Source organism: Bos indicus x Bos taurus, chromosome 29 (assembly GCF_003369695.1).
Source record: "Bos indicus x Bos taurus breed Angus x Brahman F1 hybrid chromosome 29, Bos_hybrid_MaternalHap_v2.0, whole genome shotgun sequence".
Taxonomy (NCBI): Eukaryota; Metazoa; Chordata; class Mammalia; order Artiodactyla; family Bovidae; genus Bos; species Bos indicus x Bos taurus.
Window position 1 is genome coordinate 2,087,880 of NC_040104.1, and position 18,014 is coordinate 2,105,893.

At 64.3% G+C, this 18,014-nt stretch overlaps 1 protein-coding gene across 2 annotated transcripts in view; it reads left to right on the forward strand.

The window, feature by feature from the left end:
• KCNQ1 (potassium voltage-gated channel subfamily Q member 1) overlaps positions 1–18,014 on the forward strand; it is a 381,610-nt gene that overhangs the window by 50,267 nt on the left and 313,329 nt on the right. For both annotated transcript variants that reach the window (XM_027531884.1, XM_027531885.1), the window contains exon 2: positions 6,023–6,113. In XM_027531884.1, coding sequence (XP_027387685.1) covers positions 6,023–6,113 — 91 coding nt within the window. The remainder of the gene's footprint in view (positions 1–6,022; positions 6,114–18,014) is intronic.

The window sequence follows — 18,014 nt, forward strand, 5'->3', positions numbered from 1 at the left end:
CTTGGAGGGCTGGTGGAATTTGCTTCCTCCCAGGATCACCCCCAGCTGCCAGGTGGACGTCAAGACTTGGGCAGGGAGGCCAGTGGGATGTGGGCTGCAGATTCTGGTGCAGTCCTGGTGGCCCGTCCCCTGGGGGTGGAGACCCCCAGGCAGAGGTGGCCTGGCCTCTCGGGAGGTGCTGTGCACACGGGAACAGCCAAGGGCCCACCCAGAGTGCGAGGTGAGAGGCCCTGTGTCTCTGGGGTCCCCGGCCCAGGTCACTTTTAGAAAAAGTGTCGACTGAAAACCTGCAAGGCTGAGGACGGCCTCTGTCGAGAGGCAGGGATAAGTGTCTTCGTCTCCTAGGAGCTCCTTGCGGGCAGGATCTCTGGGATCTGTCTGATGGGATCTTACGCTCACGGGACCTTGGAGCGTGGGACTCTGAGAGAGGGGAGACTGGAGCTGCGGGAACAGTGGCCTCACCGCGCCCAGCTGCCCACTGGAGCCCGTGTGGCTAGGGGTCGCATCGCCCGAGAGAGCCTCTGAAAGGAATGAGAGTCAGGCCACTGAACACGCCTCACAGGAGGTTCAGAGTCGGAGTGGCCTGTGGGAGTCCTAGTCCCAGGAGCCCTGGCTTGGATGCCACCCAGCACGTCATGGGGAGAGGGAGTGGAGAGCCGAGTCCCTCCCTGACGTGATGGGGTCTGGACAGTGGGGTGCTGAGCTGTGCGTGACCTTGCAAAGACACCGCTCTCTGCATCCTAGTCCCTGGAGCCTGGAACCTTACTCGGGTCTCTGCAGATGCACTGAGGCTGTGAGGGGGCGGGCTCTGAACGTACCTTGGGCTGTTTCACAGGGGCACCATGGACACGCACTTTACCACATGCCTGATGCTGGCTTTTAAAGACTCACTGAAGATTTGCTGATAGTTCTCATCATCATAAGTGATTTATTCATTTAATTCAGTTCAGTTCAGTCGCTCAGTCGTGTCCGACTCTGCGACCCCATGGACTGCAGCATGCCAGGCCTCCCTGTCCGTCACCAACTCCTGGAGTTCACCCAAACTCATGTCCATTGAGTTGGTGATGCCGTCCAACCATCTCATCCTCTGTCGTCCCCTTCTCCTTCCGCCTTCAATTTTTCCCAACCTCAGGGTCTTTTCCAGTGGGTCAGCTCTTCGCATCAGGTGGCCAAAGTATTGGAGCTTCAGCTTCAGCATCAGTCCCCCCAATGAATATTCAGGACTGATTTCCTTTAGAATGGACTGGTTGGATCTCCTTGCAGTCCAAGGGACTCTCAAGAGTTTTCTCCAGAAGCACAGTTCAAAAGCATCAATTCTTCAGCACTCAGCTTTCTTTATAGTCCAACTCTTACATCCATACACGACTACTGGAAAAACCATAGTCTTGACTAGACAGACCTTTGTTGGCAAAGTAATGTCTCTGCTTTTGAATATGCTCTCTAGGTTGGTCATAACTTTCCTTCCAAGGAGTAAGCATCTTTTAATTTCATGGCTGCAGTCACCATCTGCATCATTTATTAGAACCCTTGATAAGTCACAGAGGCTAAATAATGGCCCCCAGAGATGGCAGACTCCCTGGAACTTGTGAACGTGACCTTAGGTATTTAGAAAAAGCATCTTTGCAGAGGTGATATGTTAATGATCTCGAGGGGGAGAAGATTCTGGGGCAGGGAGGCTGCAATTCAGTGATAGGTGTCCTCAGAAGAAACCCACAGAAGGGGGTTTCAACATGGGGGGGTGCGTGATGTTGGAGGCAGAGACTGGAAGGATGTGCCCTGAGCCCAGAAATCCCGGGGCCCCCGGAAGCAGTCCAGGGTCTCCATTCTGGCCCGGCCTGCCCACACAGCACCTCCCCGGCCCCTGTGGCTCAGCCTTGTGTGCAGCGCTCGCCCTGGAGGCCGTGGGGCGCTGAGTGCTGGCCTGGCCCCTGGAAACAGGGCCCTGCCCTGGGGAGGCTCGGCCTCTGCCCTGAAGTTGGGGCTGGCTTGGCCTTGCTGTCCCCGACCCCGGGTCCCCTTGCTGGGTAGCATGGACGGGAGGGGCAGCCCAGAGTCTCCTTCTGGGGGTGGTGTAACACCTTCCGCATGGGGTCAGGGGGTGCACAGAGCCCAGCACCTGGGCCAAGGTGTGATTGGCGACGTGCCCAACCCTGCTCCACCCAGGGCAGTGCTGGGCACAGGCTGGACCCGGGCGGGGCGTGTCTTGGCATTCTGTTGGGCAGTGTTTCCTCAGTCCCACGGACAGTCCTGGTGGGACCTGAGGCCAGCCCCCCCACCCCCGGAGGGGCTCAGTGCCACGGGGGCGTCCACGTCCAGGCACAGGCTCCCCAGCCCACCTTGTCCTGTTTGCTCAGGGATGTTTGGAATCTCCCAGGTGACTTGTGCAAAGAGGAGCCCCTCTGATACGGCCGGAGTTTGAACGTCAGCAGCTAATCTATTAAATCACACGCTCTGAGTTCGGCCTTGAGGTTCAAGCGGCGGGACAAGCCCTTTGTCTGTTATCGGCCCGAAGGTCCCAGCCGGGAGGGCGGGTCTTTGAACCTCACACAGCCTCATTTATAGCCTTAATCAAACACGGGCAGCAGTCCAGGGCTTGTGTATACATGTCATTTACTCAGTTTCCTTAAGAAAGCTGTGGTGAGATACGTGTAGCGTGAAACCTCCTCTCTGACAACATGTCAGTGTACCGCCCGGGCCGCGAAGTCCTGAGCTGTGCCGTGCAGCCACTAACTCACCCATCCTCAAAGCCTCCCCTTCCCGCAGCGACACGCTCTGTCCCCAGAGCCCTGCCTCCCCGCCCCCGGCCCCCGCCAGCCTGCTTTCTGTCTCTGTGGGTCTGACAGCTCCAGGGCCCTCGTGGAAGTCGAGTCGTACAGGACTTTCCCTTCCGTGACTGGTGTATTTCACCGAGCATGGTGCTCCCAACGCCCATCCCTTCACACGGAACGTTTTTCCTGGACCAAGACTTTTCCAGCTGCGTGATTGTTATATATTGAACATGCTCCCCAGGTGGCGCAGTGGTAAAGAATCCACCTGCCAGGGCAGGAGACATGGGTTCAATTCCTCGGTCGGGAAGATCCCCTGGAGGAGGATATGGCAACCCGCTCCAGTCTGCTGGCCTGGGAAATTCCCTGGACAGAGGAGCCTGGCTACAGTCCATGGGGTCACAGAGAAATTGAGCGCATAGATAGGGTGCAGCTACCGCTCGCTGACCAGCCCAGCGCTGTGTCTCAGCCTCCTGGACCTCGCTCAGAGCTCGCAGAGCCCGACGGCAGAGGTCTGTCTCTTCTGGTTCCGAGTGCGCCTTGAACACCCTCGCACGTGAAGCGTGTGCTTCTTATTCACGTTTTCGGCATCACTGGGGAGCTTCCAGGGTTGAAAGAGGTTTCCCTGTGGACCGGAGAGACGGTGCCCGTGGGCTTCCCTAAGGGTCCGGTCCACCCCACCCCGCCTGGGCTGAGCCCTCCAGGTGCAGGGGCCGCTGGGGGCTCAGCCCGTGGGCGTGGGGGTGGGTCCTGCCGTCCGCCCCCTGCTGCTCCCTGGCGCGCCTCCCGCTGGACCGCCGCCCTGGCATGGCTCCCGCGTTCCTCTGCATCCCCTGGGCACCTGCTGCCGCAGACGCTGAAACGATGTCTGATGTCTGATAAGGGCACGGACGTCCTCAGGCGGTTGCCGGTGGCCGTGCACCCAGGGTGGATCGGCCATCAGGGCATCAGCAGGCCATCGTCCTCGCCTTGGCCATGGCCGCCTCCCGCGGGCGTGCACACGCCCCCCTGGGAGGTCGGGTCAGGCAGTGCTGGGAGCTGAGGGGGCCTCTCCCCCGCCCAGCCCCGCTCCCACACCTGGGCAGAGAACAGTCCCCCGCCCAGCCCCGCTCTCACACCTGGGCAGAGAACAGGGCGGTTTTGTCCCTTCCCTGGGCCTTGCTCCCCCAGCTCTCAGAGGTCTGCGGCTGCCTGACTTTGGAGCCTTGGGACCCGAGCTGGGACGGAGGGGCAGACGGGGAGTGCCAGGCCCCCAGGTTGCTGCCAACACCCCAAGGGTAGGGACCCGACCTTGGCCTCGCTGAGGCTCCTGGGCCCACACGCTCGGAGCGGACAAAGCACCCTTTGTGAGATGATTCTGAAACCAGCACAGCGTGCACAGGTATTCCAGGAGCTGTTTAGGCCTCAGAAGACAGCGTGACCGAGGCCGAGACACCGTGGAGGGTAGTGAGCCCTGAGCCCCAGAGGCCCAGCGGCCCCTGAGGAGGTGCTCCTGGGGGGCCCCTGCACCCTGGCCCAGGGCCTCCGCCGAGGTTCTGGGCCACAGGGTGGGTGGGGTGGGGTTTCTGTGCGCCTCTGAGCAGGAGCCGAGGCTGAGGATGCCCACCTGATGTACCCTTCCTGCGGGCCTGGCCACAGGCAGAGCTGCCATGGCCAGAGCCCCCCCCGCCCCCCCGCACCGTCCTGGCAAGACTCTGTCCTCCCACCCCCCGGGCCTCTGTGCCTCGGTCTGGCGCGCGTTTCTAAACGAGCTCTTGCTACTCCATGTGCATCGCTGAGGTCGTCCCAACAGCAACAGTACATGGTCAGTTGCCACCCTGGCAGCAAGAGTCAACAGGGACAGGCCTCACAGAAGAGGGACCGCTGCGTCACCCCCGCGGGCCACAGGGCCCACTGCGATGCCTCGAGGGGGCAGAGATGCTGCGTGGGTTCTGTCCCCGTCCTCTGCCTCAGGAGGCAGGACCGGGAGAGAGTTCAGGACTTTTCACGCACGTCCCGGCGGCGGGGCTGGAGGTGGGGGACCTGGGGAACCGTGGACAGCAGGACCCGCAGACCTGGGTCCGGGCCCACCCCTTCCCCACCGAGGGTCTCACTGCAGCCCTGGGGACAGTGGCACGAGGCACAGGGCGTGTGGCTCGGGGCTTCGGCCAGTGCGTCGGCACGGTGACTGTGGGCCAGCGGGGGTGTTGGTGTCCTGACCTTTGCACCCGAGTGTGACCATTCGCGGCAAGCGGGGCTTTGCAGGTGTGACTCGGTGAAGGGTCTGGGTGTGGGCGACTGTCCGGGTCGCCTGGAGCACGCTCAGAGTCACTGCAAATGTCCTTTGTGGGGAAGGGGAGGGTCAGACGGGAGGAGACCACGCTGTCACGCTCCCCGGGGCCTGGCCGCACCCCCTCCGTGGTTTGGCCTCTTGGGGTTCACCCTCAGGAAGCGTGGAGCTCGGGCCCCAGTTTCCTTGTCTGTAGCATCTCTCCACAGCCAACGAGGCCGTCGTCTCACGGGGATGCGTGTTACTGTCTGTACAGTGAGGCTGGGCGGTGCGGGCGGTGGTGATGTCCTTCCCTGGGACGCTGTCTGTGGCTGGACAGGCTGTGCTGAAGCGTCTCCACGGGCAGGCAGGTTCAGGAGGAGAGGGCGAGGGGCGGAACACGGTCCAGCCTCGGGCGGCCCCGGGGCTGACCCCTGAGTCCCTGCCTGCACGTCTGCTGCTGAGAGGAAGTGGTCACGGGCTGTGTGGATGGGGAAGCAGGCTGGAGAGTGGTCTGGGCCGGCTGCCTGCACCCCCGGGGGCCTGGGGGCGAGCCCTCGTGTCGAGCACGCTGCACTGCTGTTGGGATGTCCACGGAGCCCTGCGACCGTCACCCTGTGTCCGGGACATTTGCCTCCCCAGAGGAGGCCTCTCGGGCTCCGTGGTCCCCAGGTGGCTCTCTGCCCCATGAATTTCCCCTCTGGATCCTTGGAGACCACGTGGGCAGTGCGTGGCTTCTTGGCCTGGGCCTCTGAGGCCCGTCTGCCCATAGCCTGGGTCAGAGCCCATCCCTTCCTGGCCGGGTGGTGACCTCCTGCGCTGGCTGTGCTGCCACTGGTGCACGCCTGACAGTCGGGGCTGGCGGCCCTGGGAGCCCTCAGGCCCCGGGGGATGTGCCCGGGCCCTGGGCGGTGGGCGAGCCTGCCCCCGCCCCTTCCTGGGCCGTGTCTGAGCAGGCAGGGTGGGCAGCCTGGCTGTGACACTGACTGGGTGTGCTCCTGTCCCGCAGCTTCCTCATCGTCCTGGTCTGCCTCATCTTCAGTGTACTGTCCACCATCGAGCAGTATGTCGCCCTGGCCACAGGGACCCTCTTCTGGATGGTACGTACCAGCGTGAGGGGCCCTGCGCTCTTGCCCCCGGGCAGGTGGGCTGCAGGGTGAAGCCCGCCGCTCCTGGCCTCTCCTACCCATGGGACCCTGTGCCGGACCCCCACGGCAGGCAGGCTCTGGGGGCTTGCCCTGACACCGGGGGCCTAGAGGTGGTGGGGACCCCGCCTTCCTGGGTCCCTACCTTGCCAGGATGTGACCACTGGGCTGAGAAGGCAGAAGAATGACGGGCCCCTGGGCCTGGTGGTCTGGGAGGGCTTCTGGGAGGAGTGGGCTGAGCTGGGAGGGAAGGAAAGACGAGAGGACATGGGCACCAGGCGCCGGGGGCGTGGTCTGCTAGGCCTGCACCGTGGCCCCGGTCTGGCTGGCACACAGATCTGCGGGCATCCCCGCCCCTGCCCCCAGCCTCGGCCCAGGGTGCCCCTGCCCTCACCAGCCGATGGCTGTGGGCCGGGGTCCCCAAGTCCTCGTGATGTGCCTCGAGATAACGCCTGTTGCACTCTACGCAGTCGGCTGCACTGTTCACGCGATGCTTCGGCATTCGTGCTCACGGAGTTTCCCCTTCTTAGGTTAGAGCTGTCTGGGTGGATCTTGTGGCTTTAAGTTGTCGGGGCTCGTTGGGCACATCCTGGTGGAGGGACGCAGTCCGCTCTCACCCTGTCCCTCTCGCCTCCACCCCAGCACCACTTACTCCAGAGTGTGTCTTTTCCCCCAACGCTGCTGGAGACCCGGACGGCCAGGGCTCTGCTCTGCGGCCTCCTGTTCGGTCCACGACAACCCGCTTCACCGTGCAGTTAATGTCGGGGCCCCTCTTCTCTCTCAGGGGTCCCCTGGCGATTCTTGCTTGTCTCGTCTCCCCAGTGACCTTTAGATCAGCTAGTCGGCCTCCCAGAAAATGCCGTTGGTATTTGATGAGTGAATTTGGGGAGGCCAGCATCTGTCTCTCCGGCGTGGGGTCGTTCTGTCCACGGGCAGGGCGTGTCTGTTTATCAGAAGGGTTCCATGGTTTGGGGATGTGGGTTTTAGACAGCTGTCATTGTTATTATCGATATGATAACGGTTGTTAGTTATCATCAGCAGTGGAATCTCTTCCGTTATGTTTCCGGAGGTTTATTTGGTGACTAGGAAGGTGACTGCCCTAGTCGCCCGTGCGGCCTGTGACCCCCTCTGCTCCATTCCTGTTTGCGGCGGTTTGTCCTCTGACCCTCTGGAGTCGCTGCTGCCGGGTCTGGTCCGGTGCCTTGACTGGGTGTGGAGGCTGGCGTCTCTTGGTCGCTCGGGCTTTACGGGGCGGGGCGAGGGGGCCCTCCACATCTCCTGGGGGAACGCTGTGCATTCCCGGCTAGGGGCGGCCTGCGACCCCCGGGAGAGGGCAGGACCTGCTGGGACAGTGGCCTCTCCTGTGTCGCTGTTCTGTGCAAGTCCGGGTCCTGACCTCCTCTCCTTACAAGGACGCCAGTCCTATCCTAGGGACCTCATTTTACCGTAATCATCTCTTTAAAGACCCGTCTCCAAATGCAGCCGCATCTGAGATTCTTAGGTCAGGATCCCAGTGTAGGGATGTGGGGGGCTCATCGCTCAGCCCATGAGGCCCCTGAGTGACTGGGTCGGCTCCCCCTCTGCTGGAAGGTTCACTCCTGCACTCTGAGAGGCCCCCACAGCATTGAGTCCCATCGGGGTAGGGGCCCCCGGGACCTGCCCCCCCAGCCTGGGCCCTGAAGCACCGGGGGGGCCTGGTTTGCAGGTTACTTGGCCCCACCCTCCTGTGGCTCAGGCAGGGCCCCCGGGTGCCGCCCACGCGGGATTTTGGCTCCTGAATCACTGCTGATGCCAGCGCATCCCAGGCCTGGCTCTGGGGCTGGAAAGCAGACCATCGAGGGTGTGGGTCACCCAGGACGGCTCCGGGGTCGGGGGCAGGCCCTGGCGGCCTCGGGCCTCGTCTGGTCCGGCCTCCCCTCTCCGTTTAACCTGTCTGGGAGCTCCCCTCTGACATTGCTGTTCACAGTCACACTGGGTTCCTTGGGGCTTCATGATGCGGGGAGGCCCAGAGCTGGGCGTGGTGGCAAAGGGGCCCCAGGCCCGTCCCCGCAGCCCCCAGGCCCTTGCCGGCTTCCGCCTCCGGAGGAACTGACCGCGCACAGTCCGGGCGTCGCTGAGGTCCGCGCGCCTCCTGGTGGCCATACTCGGAACTGCGGTCTCCTCCCTCTCTGAGGCTATCTTCGTGGCTCAGTTGGTAAAGAATCTGCCTGCGATGCAGGAGACCAAGGTTCGATCCCTGAGTGGGGAAGATCCCCTGGAGGAGGGAAAAGCTACCCACTCCAGTATTCTTGCCTGGAGAATCACATGGACAGAGGAGCCTGGTAGGCCACACAGAGTCAGACACGATTGAGCAACTAAACCACCCCCGCTGAGGATCGCAGCTCAGCTGGAGCTGGGACCCTGGGGGTGTGTGCCAGCGAGCAGCCCCCCACCTCCCAGCAGAGGGCCCCTGCTGCGGGTGCATCTCCTGTTCCACGCACCCCCATTCTCTCTGCCACACTCGTGCCCCCCACACGAGGCACCCTCTCTACACCGCAGCTGTTGGCTTGGGGCTGGGAGTGGGGTGGTGGGAGGGGGGAGGTTTTCCAAAACCAAGCTCTGATCATTCTAGCAGCTCTGGTGGGCTTTCGGATCTGCTGGGCCTCTTGGGCCCCCAGTGCTGCGCACTCCCTGTCTCTGCCCCCCACCCCAGCTCCCTCTGCTCCCGTGCAGTTTGCTGACCCCTGACCCTGGGCCCTCCCGCTACCTCGGGGCCCTGGCACATGCTCCTGCGGGCTGCCTGACCCTTTGACCTGTCGCGAGACTGCCTTCCCTCCCGCCCAGTCAGGCTTCGACTCAGCCGTCACCACTGGCGCCCCCCGCGACCACCACCTGCCGGGGCTCCCCCACTCAGTGCGCCCCACCCTCCCCCCGGTGGCTGGGCACGGGGGTCTGCAGGCTGAAGTGGGGAGCCCCAGGCTGTGTCTCCTTGCTCTGCTGCCCGCCCTCTACCAGGGCAGGGGCCCATGGGCAGCACCCACCACAGGCCCAGAACGGTGCTTCTGGTTTGGACACTCTGCTTTGAGTCCAGGAGCCCAGAGGGGGTTCCGTGGGGCTCCCAGAGCTGCTGTGGAGTCCTGGGCCTCGGCTTCCCCATCTGTGGAACAAAGGCCTGGGGGAGGATGGCCTCAGATGCAACCTTTTGATGGCCTGTACTGAGTTCCCAAAGATTTCGTAACTCGCTGGCCTGTGGAAACAGGTCCTTTGTGGTGGGTTTGAGCTGACCGTGTCCAGCCACTTTTGGAGTCATGGCCATGGGGCGGGCGGTGGGGTATCAGGGTCACCGGGAGGAATGCAGCCGCAGGGGCCCAGGCTCCAGGAAAGATATGAATTGTGATATGAATTATGTCAAGGGTTGGAGCAGGAAGGAGGCAAGAGGTGAAGTGGGACTGGGGGGCGGACAGGGTGTCTGCAGGGGTGCTGAGGGCTTCCTGGAAGAGGGGGAGCCCTGGGGGTGGGAGGAGGAGGTAGGTGGGTTGGGGGGTCTCCAGGGGCAGGCCAGGACCACCCCCTGCAGCTGGCAGTGGGCAAGACAGGCCCGGGGTCCCGGGGCTCTGGGTGGAGGCGGTGGCAGGGGGCTCCCTGGAGAGGCTGTGGTCTGCGGGCTGGGGACGGGTGTGACCCCAGGCAGGGCGTGACGGAGGGAGCGGGTGTGTGGGCAGGGGCCGCAGAGGCGGTGGTCGCAGGCCCCTGGGGTCGCCGCCCAGGCTGGGGCTTCAGGACGCCAGGTGGCGCTGTTGTCCGCGGCTCGAGGGCGCCGCTGGCCGCGACCCAGAGCTCCGAGCCAGACCACAGCCCGGAGCCCAGGAGGGGCCCGGGCTCGCACAGGGTTCCGAGAGCAGCTCGGTGCTTAAATGGTGGAAAAAAGTCCTTCGAAGCTGTGTTTTCCCACAGAGTCCATATGTCTTCCTTCCTCTTAATGTGCTGGTTTTTATGGGGCCGAAGAGCTGCTGTCTCAGCTCCGGGCGAGGGAGCCTCGGGCGGCCTCCAAGGGATTAAGTGTTTTGCTGAACCAGGGAGATCTGGGGGGGCCTGAAAAAGCCACTTGGGGTGGGGTCTCATTGCTGCCGCGGGGTCTGTCCCGGGGCTGCGGATGGCCTGTTCAAGATCTGAGCCCTGCTTGCGGCTTCCTGGGAACAGGGCTCCCGACATGGTTCCTGAATTCAGAGGAAGCCGTGTGTGTGTGTGTGTGTGTGTGTGTGTGTGTAGACGTGTCTATGTGCAAGCGTGCAGCGCGCCTGTGTGTCTGCTTGTGCACATGGCCGTGTGCATGCTGTGTGCCCATGTTTCGGTGTGCACATGCGCCTGTGGCCGGGCTCCAGCTCTGGGCGGCTCTCCTGTGTCCCCCCCCTCCTCCGCCCCCGTCCCCCTGCCGGCCTGCTGCTGTGGCAAACACACCCCCTCCCCGCTCCCTGGGGGAAGAAACCCTGGCTGGGCCCAGGTGAGGGGCTGGTTTTTGTCTCCGAAATCGCAGGGTGTTTTTTTTTTCCTTTCCTTTTTCAAATCCCACACAAAGAGAGAGGCCCTCAAAAGCACAGCACAGACCCCGCGTATCCCAAGCTTCTGGTGGGAGCATACCAGGGATTGTCCTGCGATGCCTGCGGTTGAAAACCCCGTGAGCCGCAGCCCGGAGGCCTAGCGGATGAGGTCATCGCCGAGGCTTCCTCCCTGGCCCAGGCTCCCGGGGGCCCCTCTGCTGTGACCCAGCCCTCCCTCTGGCTGGATCACCCACCCCGGGGCCCCAGCTCCCCCAGCACAGTCGAGAGCGTCCCGCCCTCCAGGCCTCAGTTTCCCAGCTGCGAATCCAGGCCCTACGGGGATCCCCCCGCCCACGTCCCCGGGCCCCTCGGTGGGCCCCGCGTTTCTCTGGAATGAGGCCTGGGCTCTGTCTCCTGACCCCCGGCCCCAGCGCACACCCTGCTCGCTCTGGCCTCTGCAGGCCCGCCCGTTCCCGGCTCTGCTCTCTACACCCTTCACGTGCCGATCGAGGCAGCGGCGCCGTCTGGGCCTGGGGCCCCGCTGGCCATGCTGTGAGCCTCCACATGGATGGGTTGAGGCTCACAGAGCCTGGGTCATGTCTGCCCAAGGCTGGGCTCCCGGTGGCTGGCCTAGGTTCTCTGTGAACAGACCCCAAGGTCGTGTCTGCTCCTGGGCTGTCGCCTCCCTGGGGGGCTGTTCTCTCAGCTTTCCCCTCTCTGCTTGGCAAACTCCTACACATCCAGCAAAGCCCCGCTCCTATACATCTGCTTCCGGGGCACCTTCCTGCTCGCCCAGCGATGTCATCGGCTTTGTCCTCTGGTCCCCGTGTGCTCTGGGGAGACGTCTCCCTGCTGCGGGGCCCTGAGCCTCCGGGCCTCTGTCCCCGGCACACGGGCGCTGCTCGGTGAGGACTGTTTCTGGCTGCTGGGGCCTTGTCTGTGTTCTTCCTCGGGATGTAGCCAGCCCAGGCACTCCCTCCCGGGGTGGGGGCGTCCTCGCCTGCGTCTGCTCAGCAACTGCTCCTAGTGCACGCACTCTGTGGCGGGGTCACGGGCTCCATTTCTGCACCCAGGCTCCTCCCTGGGGCCTGTGTAAGATGGGGCTGGCGCCAGGGTGTGGGAGGGCCTGACCCCCACCCCCAGGAGCCAGAAGGCCGTGGGGCGCCCCTCTGTGTGCACACGAGTGCCCCGCCAGGCCAGGGGCGAGCCATTGCCTGGCTCAGGTGTGTCCCGCTGCCTGGCTCAGGCGTCCCGCTCGGCGCGCTGTGGCGCGGGGACTCTGGACTGCCCTGTGGGCAGAGCAGAGCCTCCTGGGTCTGGGGTAGAAACACTAGGAGCTGGGGGTGGCTCCCCGCAGCCAGTGTGCATTCTGGATGTTTCTGTACCAGCTCCTGGTTCTGGGGTGGGCACCGGTGCTGGCTCAGGTGCCCTGGAGGCCTGACCGTGGGGTCTGACCCTACAGCTCAGGGTGCGGGGGGGCCGTGGCTCCGGGATGCAGGGGGCCCTCCCCTTCCCGAGGCCCCGCTGCGAGCCGCCGCCAGGAAGGTGGTGTACAGGGACCCTGGCCCCCGGGTGAGGGGGCTCAGGCGAGCGTGGGGGCTCCCTGCTGCCCCGTGGGCAGGAATGAGCTAGGGGCTCACCCTGGACAGTGCGTGGCTGCGGGTGGGGCAGGCTGCTGGGTTTGTCTTCCGCGTGCCAGGAGGGGTGGGCAAGGCTCAGGCGGCCCCCAAACCCCCCCATGTCTGGGTGCCCCCCCAGTGTCTCCTCGTGAGTTCATGAACAGAGGCTTCTGGGCCACCAGGCAGAATTTGAAGCTGCTGTCTTCCGGGGTCTTGGCCAATTCTCCAGAGCCCCATGGCCACCCAGTGGGGACCCCTGAGAACAAGAGCGCCCCGACCCGTGATTCTGTGGACATGGGCCTGAGCCGCCTGCCGCGTCCCTTGAACGAGGGGCCCTGCATCTGCGCCCCCGGGACGGCCCCCTCACTTGCTCCAGCCCCTCCGGGCGCCTCTGTCCACCCACCCCTGCCACCCCCTCGGGTGCCTTCACCCTTCCTAGTGTCTGCCATTCCCCCTCTCTGTGCATGCTCGTCACGGGCTTGTGGCCTCTTAGGTCTGACAGGGTCCCAGCTGTGCCTGCAGGGTCTCCCTCCTGAGCTCTGAGGGGCCAGTGCCACCACCCTCGCCCTGTAAGTGGGAAGGGCCCCCGCCCTGAGGACCTCTGTGCAGGAGGCGGCCAAGGGCTCAAGGTCACTGGGCCCCCGTGAGGCCCGGGGTGCCGGCTCTGCATCCCACCCCTGGGCCATCACGCCCGCCCGCCAGGGGTCCCTGCCCCTGGGGCTCCTGGCCGCGTTCCTGGCCTGGAGGCAGCTGCTCCTGAGGGGACAGCTGACATTCCTTTCTGCGGGGTCTGCCCCTGGCCCGGAGCCGTGAAAATGGGAGCCCTCAGCTGTAACTGGAGCCTTCCGCGGGGCGCGGGGCCCTGTGGGTGGAGGGGTCCTGGGGCGCCTCACGTGCGCTAACAAAGGCGCCCTCTGTGAAGCCCACGCTCTGTCGCGGGCCAGGACTGTCCTGTCCATCAAATCGGCTCAGAACTGGGGCGGTGGGGGTGGGGGGGCCTGGGCAGGAGGTGGAGGGGACTGCAACGTGTTCGAAACTTTCCAGAAAAACACGTAACCCGATCCCGTGCAAGTGGCCTGGGCTGGGTCACGCCCTGGGCTGGCCAGGCAGTCCTGTGCGCGGGAGGACAGGGCCCCACCTGGGGGCTGAGGGCCGGGGCGGGGGCCCGGCCGCGTCCACCTGCAGTCCCGATCCCTTGGGAAGCGGGCGCCTCCTCCGATCTCTTCCCCCAAGGCCCCATGTGGGCCCCCGGGCCCCCAGCGTTTCCTCCGGGAGGAAATTGGAGTCGGGGGCCCGCGGCTCCTGCCAGGCGGAGGGTGCTCTGCGGTCCAGGGGAGCTCCTGTGATGGCCACGTGGAGGCCCTGGGGCTGCGACCGGCCAGGGCTCTGCCGGCTGCGTGAACCGGCCGGGTCCGGGTCTGGCTCTGTTTGTTTCCCTGACGTTTCCTGTTTTCAGGCTGTCAAGCTCTGTGAGGCGAGGTGGGAGGTGGGTGCTGGCCTCTCAGCTGCCTTCTTGGGTGTCTTTGCCAGGAGTCCACTGAGAGCCCCTGAGGGCACCCCATCTGCCCAAGGCCCTCCCCGTGAGGAAGCCTGTCCCACTGGGCCCACGGCCCCCAGGGCCCCTGGAGGGAGAAACGGTCGTCCCACTGGTGTAAGCAGCTGGGCCGGGCGCCGCCCTTGGGCAGCAGTCAGGCAGGGCTCGCAGCGGGCCCCACGGCCGCTCCTGACACCAGCGGCGCCTGCGTGTTGGGTTTGCGTGGTCCCCATGTGCCCATCTGTGTGCGTGTGTTTGCGTGGCCCTGGGGCTTTCTTAGGAAAGACCCCGATGCTGGGAAAGGTTGAGGGCCAGAGGAGAAGGGGACGACAGAGGATGAGATGGTGGGATGGCATCATTGACTCCATGGACACGAGTCTGAGCAAGCTCCGGGAGATGGTGAGGGACAGGGAGGCCTGGCGTGCTGCGGTCCACGGGGTCGCAGAGCCGGACATGACTGAGCCACGGAACAACAGCAGGGCTTTCTCTCCTAGCCGCCAGGTGTTGGTGGCCTCGCTCCCCTGTTCCCCTCACCGCACCCTCTCATTCATCTCCCTTTTTGGAGGCCATGGTGACTCAGCCCCGGGCTGGGGTGAAGGCGGGTGGGCACGAGTGGGGGCCCTGGGTCTGGACAGACGGGAGCTTGGCTCAGCCTCCCGTGTCGAGCCAGGTGCCCCTCTGGCGCTTCGGGAAGGCACCGACCGTGCAGGCAGGGGGCCTTCCCCGGCACCCAGGCCTCCCATCAGCCGCCCCCAGGAAGAGGGTCCCCACACTCTGCCCCCTGTGGCGTGGGTCCTGCCGGGGGGGGTCTGCTCCGTGTTTTCCATCCCGCCTTGCCCGCCAAAACGCAGGGCCCAGGACAAAAGTCAGACGCTGGGGCGGGGGCGCCTGCTGCGGCCCGCAGCCCCTCCACCGGGGATTTGGCGGGATTAGCGTGTGCTGTCCGCGGGACAGGTGTTTCCTTTATGCTGGCCGGGGGCTGCAAAGGAGCGCGTCATGAAGTGCCACATTCAGTGGGGTCTCCGCTCGGGGTAGCTGGAGGGCCGGGTTTTGTTAGGGCTTGTTTTCACGTCTGACCCCGGCCAGCTGGAGGGCCTTGTTTTAAGCACGGGGTAACAGCTGACATAACATGACGGGATCAGGCTGAACAGGCAGCCGGGCTGGCGGGGGCTGGCACCGGCACTCCACGTGGGGGCTCCCGGGGGGCTGCCCAGGGCGTCGTCAGGGATAATAGGATGAGCCCGGCGGGGCCTCGTGGCCGTGGGGCACAGCGTGGTGGGGTCCACCAGCTGTCGCCCCCCGGACGAGTGGGCTGCAGGAGTCGCTGGTCGCTGGGTGGGGGCTGGGGGCTCGCAGGTGCCAGAATAATTGCCCAGGAGCCTGCATTCAGAGGGGCTGTAATCGCGTTCTCTGCCTCCCCAGGTCACGGAGAATGGAAGCCAGGGGCCCCGGCCGTGCGCCCATTGAAGTGCGTCATTGTGTGGCTTCACAGGAGAGTGGAAAGGGCTGGCATGGCCCTGCGGGGTCGCGGGCCGCCACCATGCACCTTGGCCACCCCCACCCTCTCAGTAAACAGACCTGGGAGCGGGGCCGGGGGGTGCGACTTCTCTTTCTGCATTTTCTGCCTCTCAGTTACGTGGTGGTCGGGCATACTGGGTGGGTTAGGTAGAAGGAGGTAGCTGTGGGGGGCCCTGGGTCTGGGGGCTGCTGGCAGCCCCCTCTCATAACCCAGCGGGAGACCCTCCTGAGCCAGCCCCCCATGCCCAGCGGGCTGCCTGTCACTTCCTTCTGGGCCCCTGGGTGCCCTCCTCCCACCCCAGCTGGGCTCAGGAGGCCTTGATGACACCCATGAGTGCAGAGGGGGCTGAGAGAGGCCCTCCAAGCACCGGAGTGCTATCGTTCAGTCATGTCCAACTCTTTGTGACCCCAGAAGCTACAGCCTGCCAGGCTCCTCTGTCCATGGGATTCTCCAGGCAAGAATCCTGGAGTGGGTTGCCATTTCCTCTTCAGGGGATCTTCCCAACCCAGGGATTGAACCTGGGTCTCCTGCACTGCAGGCAGATTCTCTACCACGTGAGCCACCGAGGAAGCCCAAGTATCTGAGGGTCATGAGGGCTTGGGGGCGACAAGCCCCTCCTCACGCACACAGATCTGCAGGCACCAGTCCTGCTGGGCCGCCCTGGAAGGCGAGTCCAGGCTTCAAACCTTCCACACTTCCACTTCCCCTCGGCTGGTGGCTGTGAGAGGGAGACCGCCCCCGGGCCAAAGCTCGCAGCAGGGGTCTCGCCTTTGCGTTTCCAGGTGGACCCACGCCCGCTGGGCTGAGAAAAGTTCCCCCGGCTGGCTGGCACCCAAGCCGGGGTGGCTGTGAGGTGGTGGAGTCCATCTCCCCGCTCGTGTGTGGTCCAGCAGAATGCTGCCGGAGAGGCAGGTGTGCCCAGGGATGCACACACACACACACACACACACGGGGGGACACGCGTGTGGAGGCCTGCACACGTGGACATGCTCACGTGTGGACACTCATGTGGTGTGCACACTCAGGCACACCCATGTGTCTGCACGCACAAGTGCACACAAGCACGCTCGGCCCAGAGCTCCGGCCGGCAGGGAGCGAGAGCCCTCGGGGCCGCGTTCCATTTGCACGTTTAATCCAGACACTGTCAGCACGGGAAGCTGGATGGGAACAAAATGTGAGGTGTGTGCTGAGAGGGCGTCCTTCTCCCGCCTCTGGCCCGGGACGGCCTGGTCAGTTTCCGAGCACCACAGAGCTGAGGTTAATTTGTGTTCAGAACACAGTTTGGTTGGGAGACCTGGGCGGGGCTGGGAAGGGATGGCATCTTTATTTCATCCTCAGTTTCTTGAGCTGGGCTTGTGTCTTCTCCCAGACCGTTCTCTGAGCCCAACCGGGAGGGTCGGGGATGGGAGCTGAGGTGCTTGGTGGTGGGGACCAGGCTGGGTCCATGTGCATTCGTTTCTCAGCGTCATCAACCCCTCAAGGTCCCTGGGCCTGGCTGCAAAAGCCTGAACTTGACCCAGAACCCTGGTGACCTCAGTGTGTTCAGGGTCCCGGAGAGTGGCCTTGACTCCCTCTGTTGGGGTCCCCCAAACATTGCCGCTTTTGCTCACGGGCCCTGTCTTCATTCAGGTTCACGGTGACTTTCCTTCAGATGAGGACGTCTCGTAGACTACTTGGTGGCTCTGGGACATTGGGAAGAGGTCTTCTCGTCTGGGAGCCTGTGAGGATTTCTGCTGCTGGGAGAGTCCTCCCTAAGCTCCGTCAGTGGTCTCTGTGTAAATGGGCATCTGGAGGCAGCTGGTGGCCCTGGAGGCCTCTGTGCCCCGTCTTCAGAAGGTCACAGTGTGGGGCGGCAGGCCTGGGGCTGCAAGGTTCCACCACTTTCTGGTTCGGAGTAGGCTTGCTGTGGTCAGTGACTCTCCAAGGGCCCAGAACTGGGCTGTGAGCCCTCCTGGGCCTCACCAGAGAGACTCTAGGTGGTGGGAAGGGGTCCAGATACACCCCCTCCCCCTGGAGCTTGCCCAGGGTCCCCACCCTCTGCAGACCTCAGCATACAGCTCGGTGCTGTGGTGACTCAGGCGCCTGGGGCCGTGGGCATGAAGGTTCTCAGTCCAGGACTGATGGCCTTGAGGGCCAGAGGGACCCAGTCAACAAGTGGCCTCCCCTTCCTGGCGGGGTGGGGTGCTGGGGAAGCAAGAGGGAAGGCCTCAGTGCCTCCCAGAAGTGCCTCGGTGGGGAGCCAGTTAGGAGTCTGGGTTAGGAGTCTTTTTGGAGCACTTCTGGGTCTACTGTACCTGAAATGCAAGGTAGACGGACAGACAGACAGACAGGCTTGGGCTTGCCGTGGCGGCTGGGGGACCTTTATGCAGTAGTCTCTGGTTTATTGACTCTGCTCAGTTCAGCCAGAGCCAGCTTTAACGCAGCGTGATTGGCACCTGCTCGATGGCCATATTAAAAGCGCGTGGCAGACGCCACGAGGCTGTCACCCCAGAACCGTCCTCAGGCCCTGGGCCCCCTCCTGCCGCCCCACCCCACTCTGCCCGTTGGCAGACACGGGCCACACTTCCTGGGTCCCCTTGTCAGCGGGTCCCATGCGCGTGGCCCTGTCTGGCGCCCCATGGCGCTTCTCGGAGCTGTGACCAGGGGGTTGCGTGTGTCCGTGGGCCG